Source organism: Miniopterus schreibersii (genome assembly GCF_964146895.1).
Source record: "Miniopterus schreibersii genome assembly, chromosome: 5".
NCBI classification, from domain to species: Eukaryota; Metazoa; Chordata; class Mammalia; order Chiroptera; family Miniopteridae; genus Miniopterus; species Miniopterus schreibersii.
The window spans coordinates 45,543,950-45,557,321 of NC_138106.1; the positions used below are offsets into that span (position 1 = coordinate 45,543,950).

The window sequence follows — 13,372 nt, forward strand, 5'->3', positions numbered from 1 at the left end:
CTAGCTCCTTTTATTAGGCCAGCATTAGCCTAATACCCAAACCAGAACAAGACATCATAAGAAAACTATGCACCAATAGCTCTCATGAACATAGGTGCAAAAAATCTTCAACAAAATATTAGCAAATCAAATCCAACAATGAATAGAAAGAATTATATACATCACGACCAAGTAGTATTTATCCCAGGTATGAAGGCTAGTTCAACAAGAAAAAATCAATTAATGTAGAGAAAGACAAACATCACATGATCTCACTTATATGTGGAATCTAAAGAACTTAATAAGCTGATGAACAAAATAGATTCAATGACATGGAAGCATAGATCAGACTGACGAATCTCAGAGGGATGGAGGAGGGTGGTTGGGTGGAGGGGGAGAGATTAACCAAAGAATTTATATGCACATATGCACAACCCAAGGACACAGACAACAGTGTGGAGAAGGAACGGGGAGGGGGGTGGGATGGGATAGAATGGGTCATTGGGGATAAAAAGGGACATCTGTAATATTTTAAACAAAAATAAACAAAATAAATAAAATGAAAAAAACAATTGTGTAATCTATCATATCAACAGACTAAAGAAGAAAATCATAAGATCACATCAATAGATGCAAAAAAGCATTTAATAGAATCAAACATCCGTGTATGATCAAAACTCTCAGCAAACTAGGAATAAAGGGCAGCTTCCTCAGATTGATAAAAATAAATCTATATGGTGTTAGCTGGATACTAGACTTACAGAGTGATCACTTCATAAGACATATAATTGTCTAATTATTATGTTGTACAGCTGAAACTAATATATTGTATATCAACTGTAATTGAAAATTTTTTTTTAATTTTAACCTATAAAAACCTACAGTTATCATGATACTAAATGGTGAGAGACTCAAAGCTTTCCAGCTAAGATCAGGAACAAAGCAAGGATGTCTGTCTTACCATTACTTTTCAACAGCACGCTAGGAGTCATAACTAATTCAAATATTGGGGGGAAAGAAGGAAATAAAAGATATACAGATTGGCAGACTGGGAAGGAAGAAATAAAACTGTCATTTTTCACAAATGACATGATCACCTAATTTAATTTTTAAAATATTAATAATGTGATTTATGAGCTATGGACAGAGAAATAATTGAGTATTACAGACTTTCTTTTAAATCTGCCTATGTCTAGAACTTGCAACTCGAGTCAATTCAACAAACATTCTCTGTGTTCCTTCTACGGGCCAGGTGCTCTGCTAGGTTCAGGGGATACTGAGATAAACAAATCTGGTCCCTGCTCTGAAGGAGCTCACAGTTCAACAGGCTCCAGCACCAGCCTCAGCAAGTGCTGCAATCAAAGTCCAAACCAAACACCAGGGGAGCAATAAAGGAGGAAGGTGGCAGTGAGGACGCACAAAATCCCTGTATCATAAAAATGTCAAAAACACACAGGTCAAATAGATAACCTCTGCGCCACACTGAGTGTAATTTTACCGTAGGACGGAAGCACACAGTCGATGGCAGGTGGGTGATCAGGTCACTCTTCACTGAAAGACAACCTATGTGCCAAGGTTAGTCCAAGGACATGGAACAGGGATGCCACACTCCCCACACAGATACCCTCGGGCATAGGTGAGCCAGGGCCCCGCTGCCACCTAGGTTAAGGGGTTAGGCCAGCTGACCTCCATGGGAACCTTCCAGGTACATGTTGGTGCAGTAACAGGCTCCAGTCTGCAGCGGGCCCCAGGCCGTGGGCAGCACTGCCTTCCTCTTGGCACGGGGCCATGCCTGGCTGCAGCTGTCGCTCTTTAGCCCCTCCTCACACTCAGCAGGGAGACCCGGACGGGAGGCAGGTGGGCACGCAGTTCATGGCGCAGCTGGAGGGCAAAAGGACCGGTGAGCACTTCCAGCCCATCTGGCCCACGAGCTCCCCACAGACCCAGGGCAGGAAGGGACAGCGGGAGAGAACAAGTGAGGAGGGCAGCGACAGGCTGGGCATGGGCCAGGTGCTTTGTGCACGTTGTCATTTAACCCTTTGCGGTCGTATTAAATTTGGACATGGGTGTCGTACTGGTCGGAATTAATTTCCATTGAAAGAGCAGTGATACATAACATGCAAGATTATGAAGGATAAACAAGATTTATGAACTGATACATGAATGAATAGAGTTAAGATTCGTACAGTTCCTTGCTGTGGTGGCTGAGAGCAGACATACGACTGGAACGGTAAAAAAGCTTTGGTGGTTGAGAGTAGACAAAGTTAACCTGCAAAGGGTTAAACCTCACAGTGACCTTATAAAGCAGGTAGTGTTAGCCTTATCTAGAAGAGAGAAAAGTAATATGGAGTAACTTACCCAATGTCACACAGTTAGGAACTGAAATTCACACCCAGATCTATCTGGCTCTAAAGTTGGTGGTTTGTCTGACCCCTGAGCCCTACATCAATGGCCAGCTCCCAAGAACTGACCCCCAACACCCCCGCGACCTCTTTCCTGAAGTAGTTTCCAGTTTGGGGGAGCTCAGATATGACACAACCCTTGCTTCCCTCTTTGGGATTCACACTTGCTACTTTGATTATCATGTGCAGTGGGCATTTGTCATTTATTTGGCTGTCCTGCTTCAAAACCCGCATGCCATGTTCAGTATGTATCATGGGGGTCTGATGAGCCTCCCTCCCCCTAAGAGAATTTCAAAGGCCCACATTTTCCCAATCCCCGGTAGCATATTTGGGCACAAGAGCTAGGCTGAGCTGATCCATTCTAGCCTTCCAAAGATTCAACCATCCCCAAAAGCCCTAACCCAGAATTTCACCACTAGAAGCTTTGTTTGGTGATCTGGGTTTTAGGAGAATTTTCCCAAATTGTACAATCTTGGTCCCCATCTAGAGCATACATCTATGGGTTGTTTTCTGCCTAGCATCCCTGTTTCCTTTGGGGTCTATCCTTCCTATTCCACGTGGTTCAGGTTGGGCTGTCAGTCATGGCCCTTGTAGGCCAGTGAGATCAGCCCTTCCCTAGTATGATATGATTAACTTGGGAAAGAAAGTGCCTTGTGATTGTAGGGCTGTCACAGCCACCTCTCTTTACGTGTGGAGAGAGACTCTGAAGAATGAAGGAAGCAGAGCTAAGGGGAGAAAAAGAAAACTCTGATGATCATGTGTGAGCTGCTGGATCCAGCTGTAACTGAAGCTGGGACAGCTACTTCTAGGTTTCTCAGCCAATACTTTGCCTTTTCTGTATAAGCTATGATGAATTGGGTTTCTGCTACTTGCAACCAAAAGTTCTGCCTATCTCCCCATTAATATGATTGACCTTCTCCCAGAGGCCAGAGGCTCTGACCTTCTAAGGGCCTAAGGAAATTGAGGGTGAAAAAAAGAACTTTTTTACATAGCAGAGAGGGGAATTCAGAACTCAGGAAAAACAGGCAGAAGCAAAGCTAGGCAGGGATCCTTAAATTTAACTCCTACTACTCCATAAGAAACTAGACTCCTCCCAAGTGTAACAGTTGCCCCTTTGTATCCTGCAAATCTTCCCAGGAGTTCCCAAGAATCTCTCACTCCTCTGGCCCAGAAAATGCCCACTCACCTGGCACATCAGTTTTTCTGCCACTCTGGGGTCAGTGAGGTCTTCTGGGGAGGCCACGCTCAGTCTCAGGAGGAGGAAGCCTTCATTCCCACCTGCAAGTTGAGAACAGTAGGAAGATAAAAATATGGGGACTTCAGTTCAGGAATCAAGACATGAATGGGGCTACCCAGCCTCTGTGCCCACTCCCCATATATGTGCTCACTCTCATGTCTGTGTTCACACAGGACCTTCCTTTCCCTCATAGAGGACTGGTTAAATAAATTATGATAAAACAAAATGGAATACTGAGCAGCCATTAAAAAATAGCCTTGCCCAGCCGGGCGTGGCTCAGCGGTTGAGCATCGACCTAGGATCCAGGCGATCAGGGTTCGATTCCCGGTCAGGGCACATGCCCGGGTTGCGGGCTCGATCAATGACTCTCTCATCATTGATGTTTCTATCTCTCCTTCTTTTTTCCTCTCTCTGAAATCAATAAAGATATATATATTTTTTAAATAGCCTTATTTCAGAAATCTGTCTTTTTCATACACTCTACATGCATAAAAAGGAAGATCTATCTATCTATATCTTTATAGGTTTATATAGATATAGATATCAACACTGATATTTTATAGAAGTCTTTCATTCTCCTTTTGATAATTCCATATACATATTTCATGTCCAGAAGAGGATTCACAAGAAAGTAATACCATCAGTTATGTGTGTGAAGAAACTGGGTAGTTGGGGGACAACGGTGGGAGAGAGACATTTTATGGTGTATCCTTTTGTACCTGTTGAATTTTAAATCATATGACTGTACCATCTCATCAACAAATAATAAAGAAAAGCATTTTAAAATAAAAACATATTGATAAATTGAGTTTTTAAAAATAAAAATACAGTATGGGTTTGGGTATCAAACAGGCTTTCATTTGGAACCCCGCTGCTCTCTTTTTTCTTTAAATCTGTTTCCCTGGCCTGCCATATGGGGTAATGATACCCACCTCAAGTGATGGGTTTTTTAGGTTATCATTTTTTAATTTTATTTTTCAATTATAGTTTACATTCAATATTATTTTATATTAGTTTCAGGTGTACAGCATAGTGGTTAGACAATCATATACTTTACAAAATCTTCCCCCTGATATTTCAAGCACCCACCTGGCACCACACATAGTCATTACATTATTGACTATATTCCCTATGCTGTACTTTACATCCCTGTGACTATCTGTAACTACCAATCTGTACTTCTCAATCCCTTCACGTTTTTCACCCAGTCCCCCCCATCATATGGTGGGTTGAATATTTAATTAGAGGAGATAACATGCAAAGTTCACAGTGCACTGCTTGGCATCAGAGAAAACATTCAGCTGGTGCCAATGTTACTGGTTGTGCAATATTTTTATATCACCTCTGCCTGCAATACAAAAAGAATTCAGCAAGGTGATTGTGATTAAAGATTTTATTTCACCCTCTCAGAAAGGCAGGGCAGGCTCAGGATATTGCGCGGATGAGGAATGAGGACAGAGTGACAGAAAGTGCAGGTGGAGGCCACAGGCTGGCCACGAGCTGAGCTGACCAAGCAGCCTTGGACAAGGGATTTCTTCTCTGAGAATTAGCTGTTGTCCCAAAGATGTAGCTTAAAACTCCCACACCTTTGCCCAGTTTATTTATTTTGTCACCATTTATGGTGCCAACCCCAGCAAGTGCATCCAGTGAGCCCCACTTTCATGGGGTCTCAATTGCTCAGAGGGCAGCAACTTGGGCCAGGTGCCCGCATAGTGCTCCTCTGTGTGGCTCTGGCTGAACCAGAGGCTTCCAGAGCATGAGGGCTATGTCTTTTAAATAAACTTGGGGGCTTTGCCTGGAGCACAGTAGTTACTCCAGTTAACTTCATAGAAGGGCAGAGCTGGAAAGGACCTCATTGTTCATTCATTGCAACCCCCTCCAGCTACGGGTGGAGAAACTGAGGCCCAGAGAAGGAGAGGGATCTGTCATAGGTCACTCAGGTTGTTAAGGGCAGAGCCAAGATCTCAAACCATTTATCCAGACTTCCAGCCCCACACTCTTTCCATACACTGCTCTAACTCTGCTTGTTACTGACTTTAGCAAGAGTTCTAGAAGATCATAAAGAGGCGACATCAGAGATAGGGCTCAGAATAGGCTCCCAGATCCTTCCTTCCTCCCCCCACTTTTTAAGCACGTAGACATCCTGGGGACTCTAAACCCCAAATTCCCCAAGACACACATGGGCAGCCTCTTACCTGTAGTAACTTCTGTGGTCCACCTTGTCCAAGCAGTGGTGGGTGTGGCTGTTGGGGACTTCCCTCCGGCTGTGCTGGCTGTCTTCTTTGCTGAGGCTGTGGTCTTGGCTAAGGCGATGTCTGTTTCTTGGCTGCTGTTGGCTGTAGTCAGATGGACAGAAGGAAGAGGGCTCCTGCTGATGGGAACGGGCCCACTGGTTGCGCTGTCTGTGGTAGAAGTCTCTGAGCGGGTGGATTCCTTGACAGTGGCTACTTCTGAGAGGCTGTAGACTATAGCTGAGGACCCAGCAGAGGAAGTTGCTCTGCCCACTGTTGACCCAGCCTCTGTGGAGATTGCAGCTGCTTCTAAGACCTCAGTGTGTCTTGTTGTCGCAACAGAGGGGGCTGAGGTTTCTTCCAAGGGGTTTGTGCTTACTGTCACCAAAGTTCCACTGGGGTTGGTCATCTTGGCTGCTGTTGTTTCTCCTGTGAGGCTATTGGTTGCATGTGGGGGCTCAACTGTGGTATCAGGTGTGACTGATTCTGTGGTGCTGGCTGTTGACAAGGTTTCAGAAGAGGTTGTGGTCCTGGTGAGGTGTGATATTGCTTCATTGAAGTCAGGCAAAGCTGATATCCCAGGGGTGGACAGGGTCTTTCCTCCTGTGGGGCTGTGATCTATGTCTGAGGTCCCAGGGATGAAGGCAGTTGCTTCTGTTTCTATAATGTCGCAATTGGTAACCTCGATGTTGGTGATTTTGTAGGCGACCAAGGCTTCAGGTGGAACAGTGATGTCAGGTGCCAGGGTTTGTGAGGTGATGATGGCTGGAACTGAGCTGTTCTCCAAGGCCAGAGCCCTGGCTTCTGCAGAGGTGTGAGCCAATGTCAAGGCGTCAACTGTGATCCTTTTTGCCTCTTCAGAGCTGTCATCAGTACAAACGATGTAAAAGACGACTTCTGGGAGATCACTACCTGTAACAGTCTCAACTGTAGTCATTTCAATTCCTGAAGGGCTGTCACTTGTGGCTGATGTCTCCATAGAAGTGGTGATCACAACCATGAAGTTGGAAGGTGTTATTTTTGTGAGGGTCTTGGTCTCTGTTGCAGGAAATAGGGTTTTGGTTTCCCTGGTCTCTGCTTCTGAGATGGTGCTGGCTGGGATTAAGGTCTTATCAAAGGTCTGGGTGCCCAGGGTTTGCGTTGCTAAAGGAATGTGACTTGAAACAGAGGTCTCAGCAAGGTCAGTGGCCTTGGAGGCTCCCTCTGAGCTTGTGTTGACCCCCAGAGTCACAGCAGGCACTTCTGTGTGGTTCATTGTCACCAAGGTGCTTGGTCCATGGGTGCTGGGGCCTGTGTTGGGTAAGACAACTTTGTGAGCCATCAGTCCAAGCTCTTATGTTTATGCCCTGGGCACTGCTGGGAAGAGGGTGGGAGGAGAAGTTGCTTTTATCCGATTTGTCATCTATATTTACAAGGAAGAAGGAAATAGTAATGGGAAGACCAGTCCCATGTGGCAGCCAGGGAACTGGGATTGTCCTAAACAGCCCACTTGAGGCAAGCAAGCCCCAGAATCTAGTTGATTGTTGGTCAAAGAAGGGAAAGCAAAGAAGGCAGAAGTAAGTCCACGTGAGTCAAGAACTGCAGAGCAAGGACCACACTCTCAGAACTTTCTAAAAGAAGCCTTGTCACCTTCCCATCAATACGTTTCTTATCCAATAAATGTTTCCCCATGGAAGTAAAAGCACTTCAAATATAGCAAGCATCTGTGGTTTTGTGTTTAGAAGCGGCTGGGGGGATTAGGAGAGAAGAATTTCCAGAGAGTGTGGGTGGTGGTTGCTGCAAAAGGAGGGGAGCAGGCAGTCTTTGGGACTCTAGCAAAGGGAAAGGCGCCAGCTTCCCATCCCTGATCAAACCTCTCCTTAACATGGACCTGAGATGATGGGGGTGGACCCCCACAATGCCAGAAATGACGTTCCAGGCATTTTTCACAAATAACAGGGAGCCAGGTGAGGCCAAACTTCAGTTTTTAGAGAGACACTCCTAGCGTTTCTCCATAGGGCACAATGTCTATTCACTTGACCAACCCTCTGAGGTTGTGTGAGTGGAGGGCCAGCAGGTGCTCATTGCCGCTGAGAAAGGCTACAACAGGCTCTTTTATAGGTTGACAAAGGTGCCTCTCCTGCATATCAAAGGGGAGGTGCTCTCTCTGTAAGTGGGCCAAGAAGCCTCCTGGGGAGGGTTGCCAGAGTTAGCAAATAAAAATACAGGATGCTTAGTAGTTAAATTTTAATTTTAATTTCAGATAGACAAGGAATGATTTTAATAATAAATAATTTTTTAGCATGTATATTTATTTCACATGCAATATTTGAGACATACTTATACTAAAAGTACTTTATTACCTGAAATTCAAATTTAAGATAATACCCTGTGTTTTACTAGTAACACTACTCTTGAAAGGAAAAGGGCCAAAATATAAGCCCCCTTTTCAGGGTTCTGATGGCTTGAGATGGTCTTTACTGCAATCTGCTGGCCCAAAAGTACCCAAGGACTTAAAGGAGGTCGGAACCATGTGGTCACTTCTTCCCAGGGTGTCACGGTGAGGCCCCAGGTCCTCAGGTTGTCCTCTTGTGTCTCCCACTGAATGGTGAAAGAGCACTGGGCCCAGAGGCAGGAGGCTGGGTTCCAGCCCTAGGTCTGCGGCTTACTAGCTCTGGAGTTCAGGCCAGCCACTAGACCTCTCCAAGTCCCCATCTCCTCCCGGGGAAGGAGGGTCCCAATCTCTGCCTTGCAGCGGTGGTGGCGAGGACGACGAGGAGAAAGGAAATAGGGAAGTTCTTCTATTCCAAAGCCTGCAGAGGGTTATTAAGCATCCCTCCCGAACTGGGTTCTTCCAAGGAGTCACTTGAGAGCACATGACCTATTTTAATCAGTGAGAATTTCTTGTTATACCCACATGCCCATTAGGCAGGTCACGGCATTTGATCTCATGGCTCGTCCAGGGCAGTCTAACCACACACCCAAATCACACTTTTACAGGAATATACTTTCAAAGCCCGATATATTTCTCTGAGCCTCTTCGGTCCCCACACAGGCAAAGCAGAGGCTTTCTGGGTCAGCCCACACAGCCTGAAGCCAAAGCAGTGGTTCTGGTTCTTGGGGTCTGACCACTGACCTCCCTGACACAATCTTGTCTTTTCCCAGGAGCCTTGTGGTGTCATCCTGCTTCCCAAACCCACAGCCTCTTCATCTCCTGGCCTCTCACAACCCTTCACCCCCATCTCTCACCCACCAGGTGTCTTCTCAAACAGAAGGCCTCAAAACTGGCTTTTCTCAAGATCCACCCTGGCCTCTACAGCTCTAGACTGTTGCAACTCTCTTGCTCCATTCCTCACATCAAACTGGTGGAGAGGAAGGGTTGCGAAGCTTCGATTAAGTTAAATGTAAAATGTGCAGCGCAAGCCTTGCAGATCAGAGTGCATGCAAGAGGTGGTTGGTGTGTCCAGTGGTGGGGCATGTGTGGCACCCAATCCCCGCTCTGCAGATGAGTTACTTAATCCTGGCAAACTTCAGTCTCCTCACCTTCAGGGGAGGGGGAAGGGTAGGAATCATATCTTTTTCATAGGGTTATCAAGGTAAGAAATATGAGCCTGATGACCAAGAACTGCACCTGCAAAGAAGTGGATCTGTTTCTGCCTTGGTGTTTGGGGACCCAGCTTGGGGTCCAGCACACCTGCCCCTCCCCCAGTGCCGTGTGATGGTCCCCTCTGCATCTGCCCTCCCAGCCCTTCTCAGGTGAATGAGACGGACCCATTTTCAGGGGAATGACTTTCCTCCTCCCTGTGTTGGCTGGGGTTGTTGGAACACTGTGTGATTTCTCAGTAATTTCCTACAGTGTTGGCTCCTCCCTCGAGGTTGGGAGGCAATAACCATCCCAGGAATTCTCAATGTATTTTATTACTTAAGCTGGGGGGGGGGGGAGATAATGCATAATAGTGATGTGTCAATGGAGGTTTATTGATTGTAACCCAGGTACCACTGTGGTGCAGGATATTGATAGTGGCAGAGGCTGTGTGTGTGTGTGTGTGTGTGTGTGTGAATCTCTGTACTCTCTGCTCAATTTTGCTGTGAACCTAAAACTGCTCTAAAAAATAAAGTCCATTAAAAAAAAAAGAAGAAGAAAAAAGATAGTGCATGTGACAAGCTTGGCACAGCTCCTATTACAGATCAATGTAAGAGAGAATTCAAACTCGGGGTCCAAAGTCCACCCGTTCTTCTCCTTAGCTCTCTTCTTTCATGAAAGTCCTGGCTCTCAGCATCCACCCTCCCCAAGCGGTCTGTGAGAGTCACATGTTCCACACAAAACTGCGTTTTAAAGGATAAACACGGAGGAGTCAGGATCTTGTCAAGCCACATTCTTTGGCTTTAGTCATATTTATCACCAGCCTGCACCCGCCTGCCCCCCACTTGCTCCCACTCCCACAGGCAGAAAGTGATATTGCTCATTCGTATGGACTTCAGTGTCACACATACACGCATACTCTTAATCAATAACAGTGAAACCAGGGGACTTATGACTATGACTTTGATTAAATTTAGCTTTAAATACTAGCTCTAGAAATCATCTCTCTCTCCCTCTCTCCCTCTCTCTCTCTCTTTCTCTCTCCCCCCCTCCACACACACACACACACACACACACACACACACACACACACACACACAGACTTTCTCCCATAATCAGCAACCCTTGAGGCAACGGAAGACAGTAGCCAGTACCTGACTAATGATCACAAGGTCTGGACTTCCTGCAGGCTAAAGACAACATCTGACTTAAGTTACGTTTCAGTTCCTGAGCCCTCTGGCTTCTTCCTGCTGAGACCAGACCTCAGAGCCGTCCTCGAGACCTGAAGAAATAATTTATTACCCTTACCTCACCTCCAACCAATCAGCTCCCAGAGTGACCCCAAACCCCCAACCCGTGATGTCTTGTGATTTTGCCCTATATAATCTGTTACATACATGACATTGGGGTGTTTGGACTTTTGAGCACTAGCTTCCCCTTCCCCTGGATGGCGCCATTCATCAATAAAATAGCCAGTCTTTCTGCACTGCAATTCTTGGTGTTTAGTATTTGGTTTTGCTAGTGCCAGGTAGACGACTCTTCCTGTTAGATAATAAAAGTAATACTTCACATATAGCTTTATGGTTAATTGTAATTAGCTCAAGAGAGCTACCCTTACCCACAAAAGATTGTAGGAACAAAAATGCACACCCAGAGTGCTGCCAGGAAAGAAGCCCACAGGACCCTCTAACCCTCTTACCTGCAGAGCTGCCAGGGGCCCCAGCCTCCCAGCAGCAGAAGAAAAGGGGCAGAGCCAGGGCCCAGAGAGAGCCCATCCTCGCTGGGACTCCAGCCACCGCTGCCCAGCAGACCTCCCCACTGCCTCGCACAGCCACCTGCTCCTGCTTCCTCTACCCGGGGAGGAGGGGCCGGCCACCTGCCTAGGTGTGACCAAGTAGTTTCCAGATTGCAGCCAGCTGATCACAGATGCAGCTGAGAGCTGGCAGGTTGCATATCAAGGACTGTCAGCAAGATAACCCTCTGCCGCCTTACCCAGCGACCTCTCCTCTCTGAAGTTGGATTTGAAGATGTGGAATCATTTCCACAGTGATAACCACCCCTTGGTCCTGCAGCCCAGGAGGTCATGGAAGATGGGGCTTCACAAACCTTCCCCCTTCCCACCACCCTTCCACCCTCCCCACCCCTTATGCCGAGGGCTTGGGATTTTAGTTAGACTTGGGTCCCATTCCTAATCTTAGACTTTATTAGTATAATATAGGGCAAATTAGAGAAACTTTCTGAACTTTACCTTCCTGGCTGTTAAATGGGCATAATTCCTACCCTGCTGGACTGTTTTGTAAGGATTGCATGAGAGAGTAAACTCTTACACAGTGCCTGCTATGGTGCTCACCAAAAACTTGCATCTTAGGTGCTCAATAGATGAGTGAGAGCCCTGATGTCTGCTCCGATCCTCAAGCAGTAGAGGGAAGGGACAGTGCCCTGAGGTCTGGAGGAGACAGCTCTCCAGTGTGGGGCAGGCAGGATTTTGATTCTACCACCCTTCCATTGTCGCATCTTGTGACTCTGCATCCCAGTCGGACCCAGGACCATGTCCCTCCGCCAGCCTGGAGGTGCAGGGTGGAGAAGGCACTAGCTGGAGAAGGAAAAGGGTCTGGGAAGAGGGAAGTGTGAGAATGATGACTTAGGGAAATTTAGGGGATTTGGCCACAAAGAAAGGAATCAGCTACTGAATATATATCCAAATGTCTTAGAGTCTTATCCCCACAAGGGACCAGTGAGATGTTAAAGCCACAGCCAATGGTCAGACAGGGTACCTTGGGGATTTCCTCTAGAGAAGAGGGAAACTGACTGGATCAGCATCAAGAAATCACAAAATCTCAGGGCTAGAAGGAACTTTAAAGTAGGATCAGAAAGTCCAGATTCTATTTCCCGCTTCTTTTTTAACGGTGGCCTAGGAGCTGTGTGATCTTAGACAAGTTATTTGTCCTCTCTGGGCTTTGGTCAACAAGAGCTCTGAAATCCTCGCGGCCATGCAGTCTTGCAGCCTGAGGTTCTGCACTGGGTCTGTGACTGTCTCCTGGAACTTACCCTGCGTTGGGTAAAGGGCTCTGCTGCTGAAAGGAGGAGAGCGTCATTCCAGGGCACACGGTGAGGGGAGACTTTATGAGAAGAGGGGCTCCCTCTGGGATAAAACCCCAGATCCAGGATCTTGGACTCCGGTTCCAACCATATCGTTAATCTGTACAGCACTCCTGACAGGCTGAGCTCTCCCTTTCAACCTCAGTCGTTCACTGTATAAAATGGAAGGATGGCTTTCCCTTTGGGGGTGTTTCAGGTGGGGAGAGGGGGCCAGGGCTACAACGATGACCTGAATTCTGCTCGACCCTGTCTAGCAGTGTGATCTAGCGTGAGGGTGCCTCCTGGAGAAGCCGAGGAGAGATCCAGCAAGAATGCAGCAAGAATGCAGCCCCTTCCTGCCACCTCCCTTCCTTCCTGGGAAAGGGACTCAGTCGCACTCCCCGGGAAAGGGACTTCCTCATTCCAGCAGCCAGTGGCTTCATCTACAAAGAGAGGTATTCTAGGTGCTTTTTCACCCCCACGGGGGACTTGCCCTCTCCATTTCCCCTCTTTTTATTCCCATGGTGTAAATGATCCAAAGCCCAGCTCCAGCCATCGCCAATACGGAGGCGAGGGACCCCCTAAGAGGGAAGCGTGGCTGGATGCTCCCCCGGGTTTGCTGAATTTGGTGCATCTTCCTCTGTTTCTGAGGGAATTTCCAAGCCTGGGCACATGACTGTTAGCTTCAGGGCCCTAACAACCTATTCAGACAATTTGTGGACCTTTTTTTTCAGCCAAACTCAGCTTTCACCCAGAATTAACATAGGAGGCTAGTTTCATTAACTTAACAAACATATTTGGAGCACCAACTGTATGCCAGACACTATTCTAGGCACTTGGAATATATCGCTTAGTAAAACATCTCTGCCACATGGAACTAATT

General features: G+C 46.8%; 1 protein-coding gene across 1 annotated transcript; it reads right to left on the reverse strand.

Moving 5' to 3' along the window:
* MUC20 (mucin 20, cell surface associated) lies at positions 1-11,273 on the reverse strand. The gene is made up of 4 exons (XM_081138507.1): positions 11,111-11,273; positions 5,814-7,139; positions 3,568-3,659; positions 1-1,860 (listed from the first exon to the last, which is right to left on the reverse strand). Exons 1-4 carry the CDS (start codon positions 11,184-11,186, stop codon positions 1,792-1,794), a joined length of 1,563 nt encoding a protein of 520 aa, XP_080994633.1. The 5' UTR covers positions 11,187-11,273; the 3' UTR covers positions 1-1,791.
* Between the last annotated feature and the right edge of the window lie 2,099 nt (positions 11,274-13,372).

Coding starts and splice junctions, on each gene's coding strand:
- MUC20 (XM_081138507.1), bottom strand. CDS start 11,186: ATGGGCTCTCTCTGGGCCCTGGCTCTGCCCCTTTTCTTCTGCTGCTGG. Junction 3,660..5,813: donor GACCACAGAAGTTACTACAG/GTAAGAGGCTGC, acceptor CTCAACTTGCAG/GTGGGAATGAAGGCTTCCTC. Junction 1,861..3,567: donor CAGAAAAACTGATGTGCCAG/GTGAGTGGGCAT, acceptor TTTGCCCTCCAG/CTGCGCCATGAACTGCGTGC.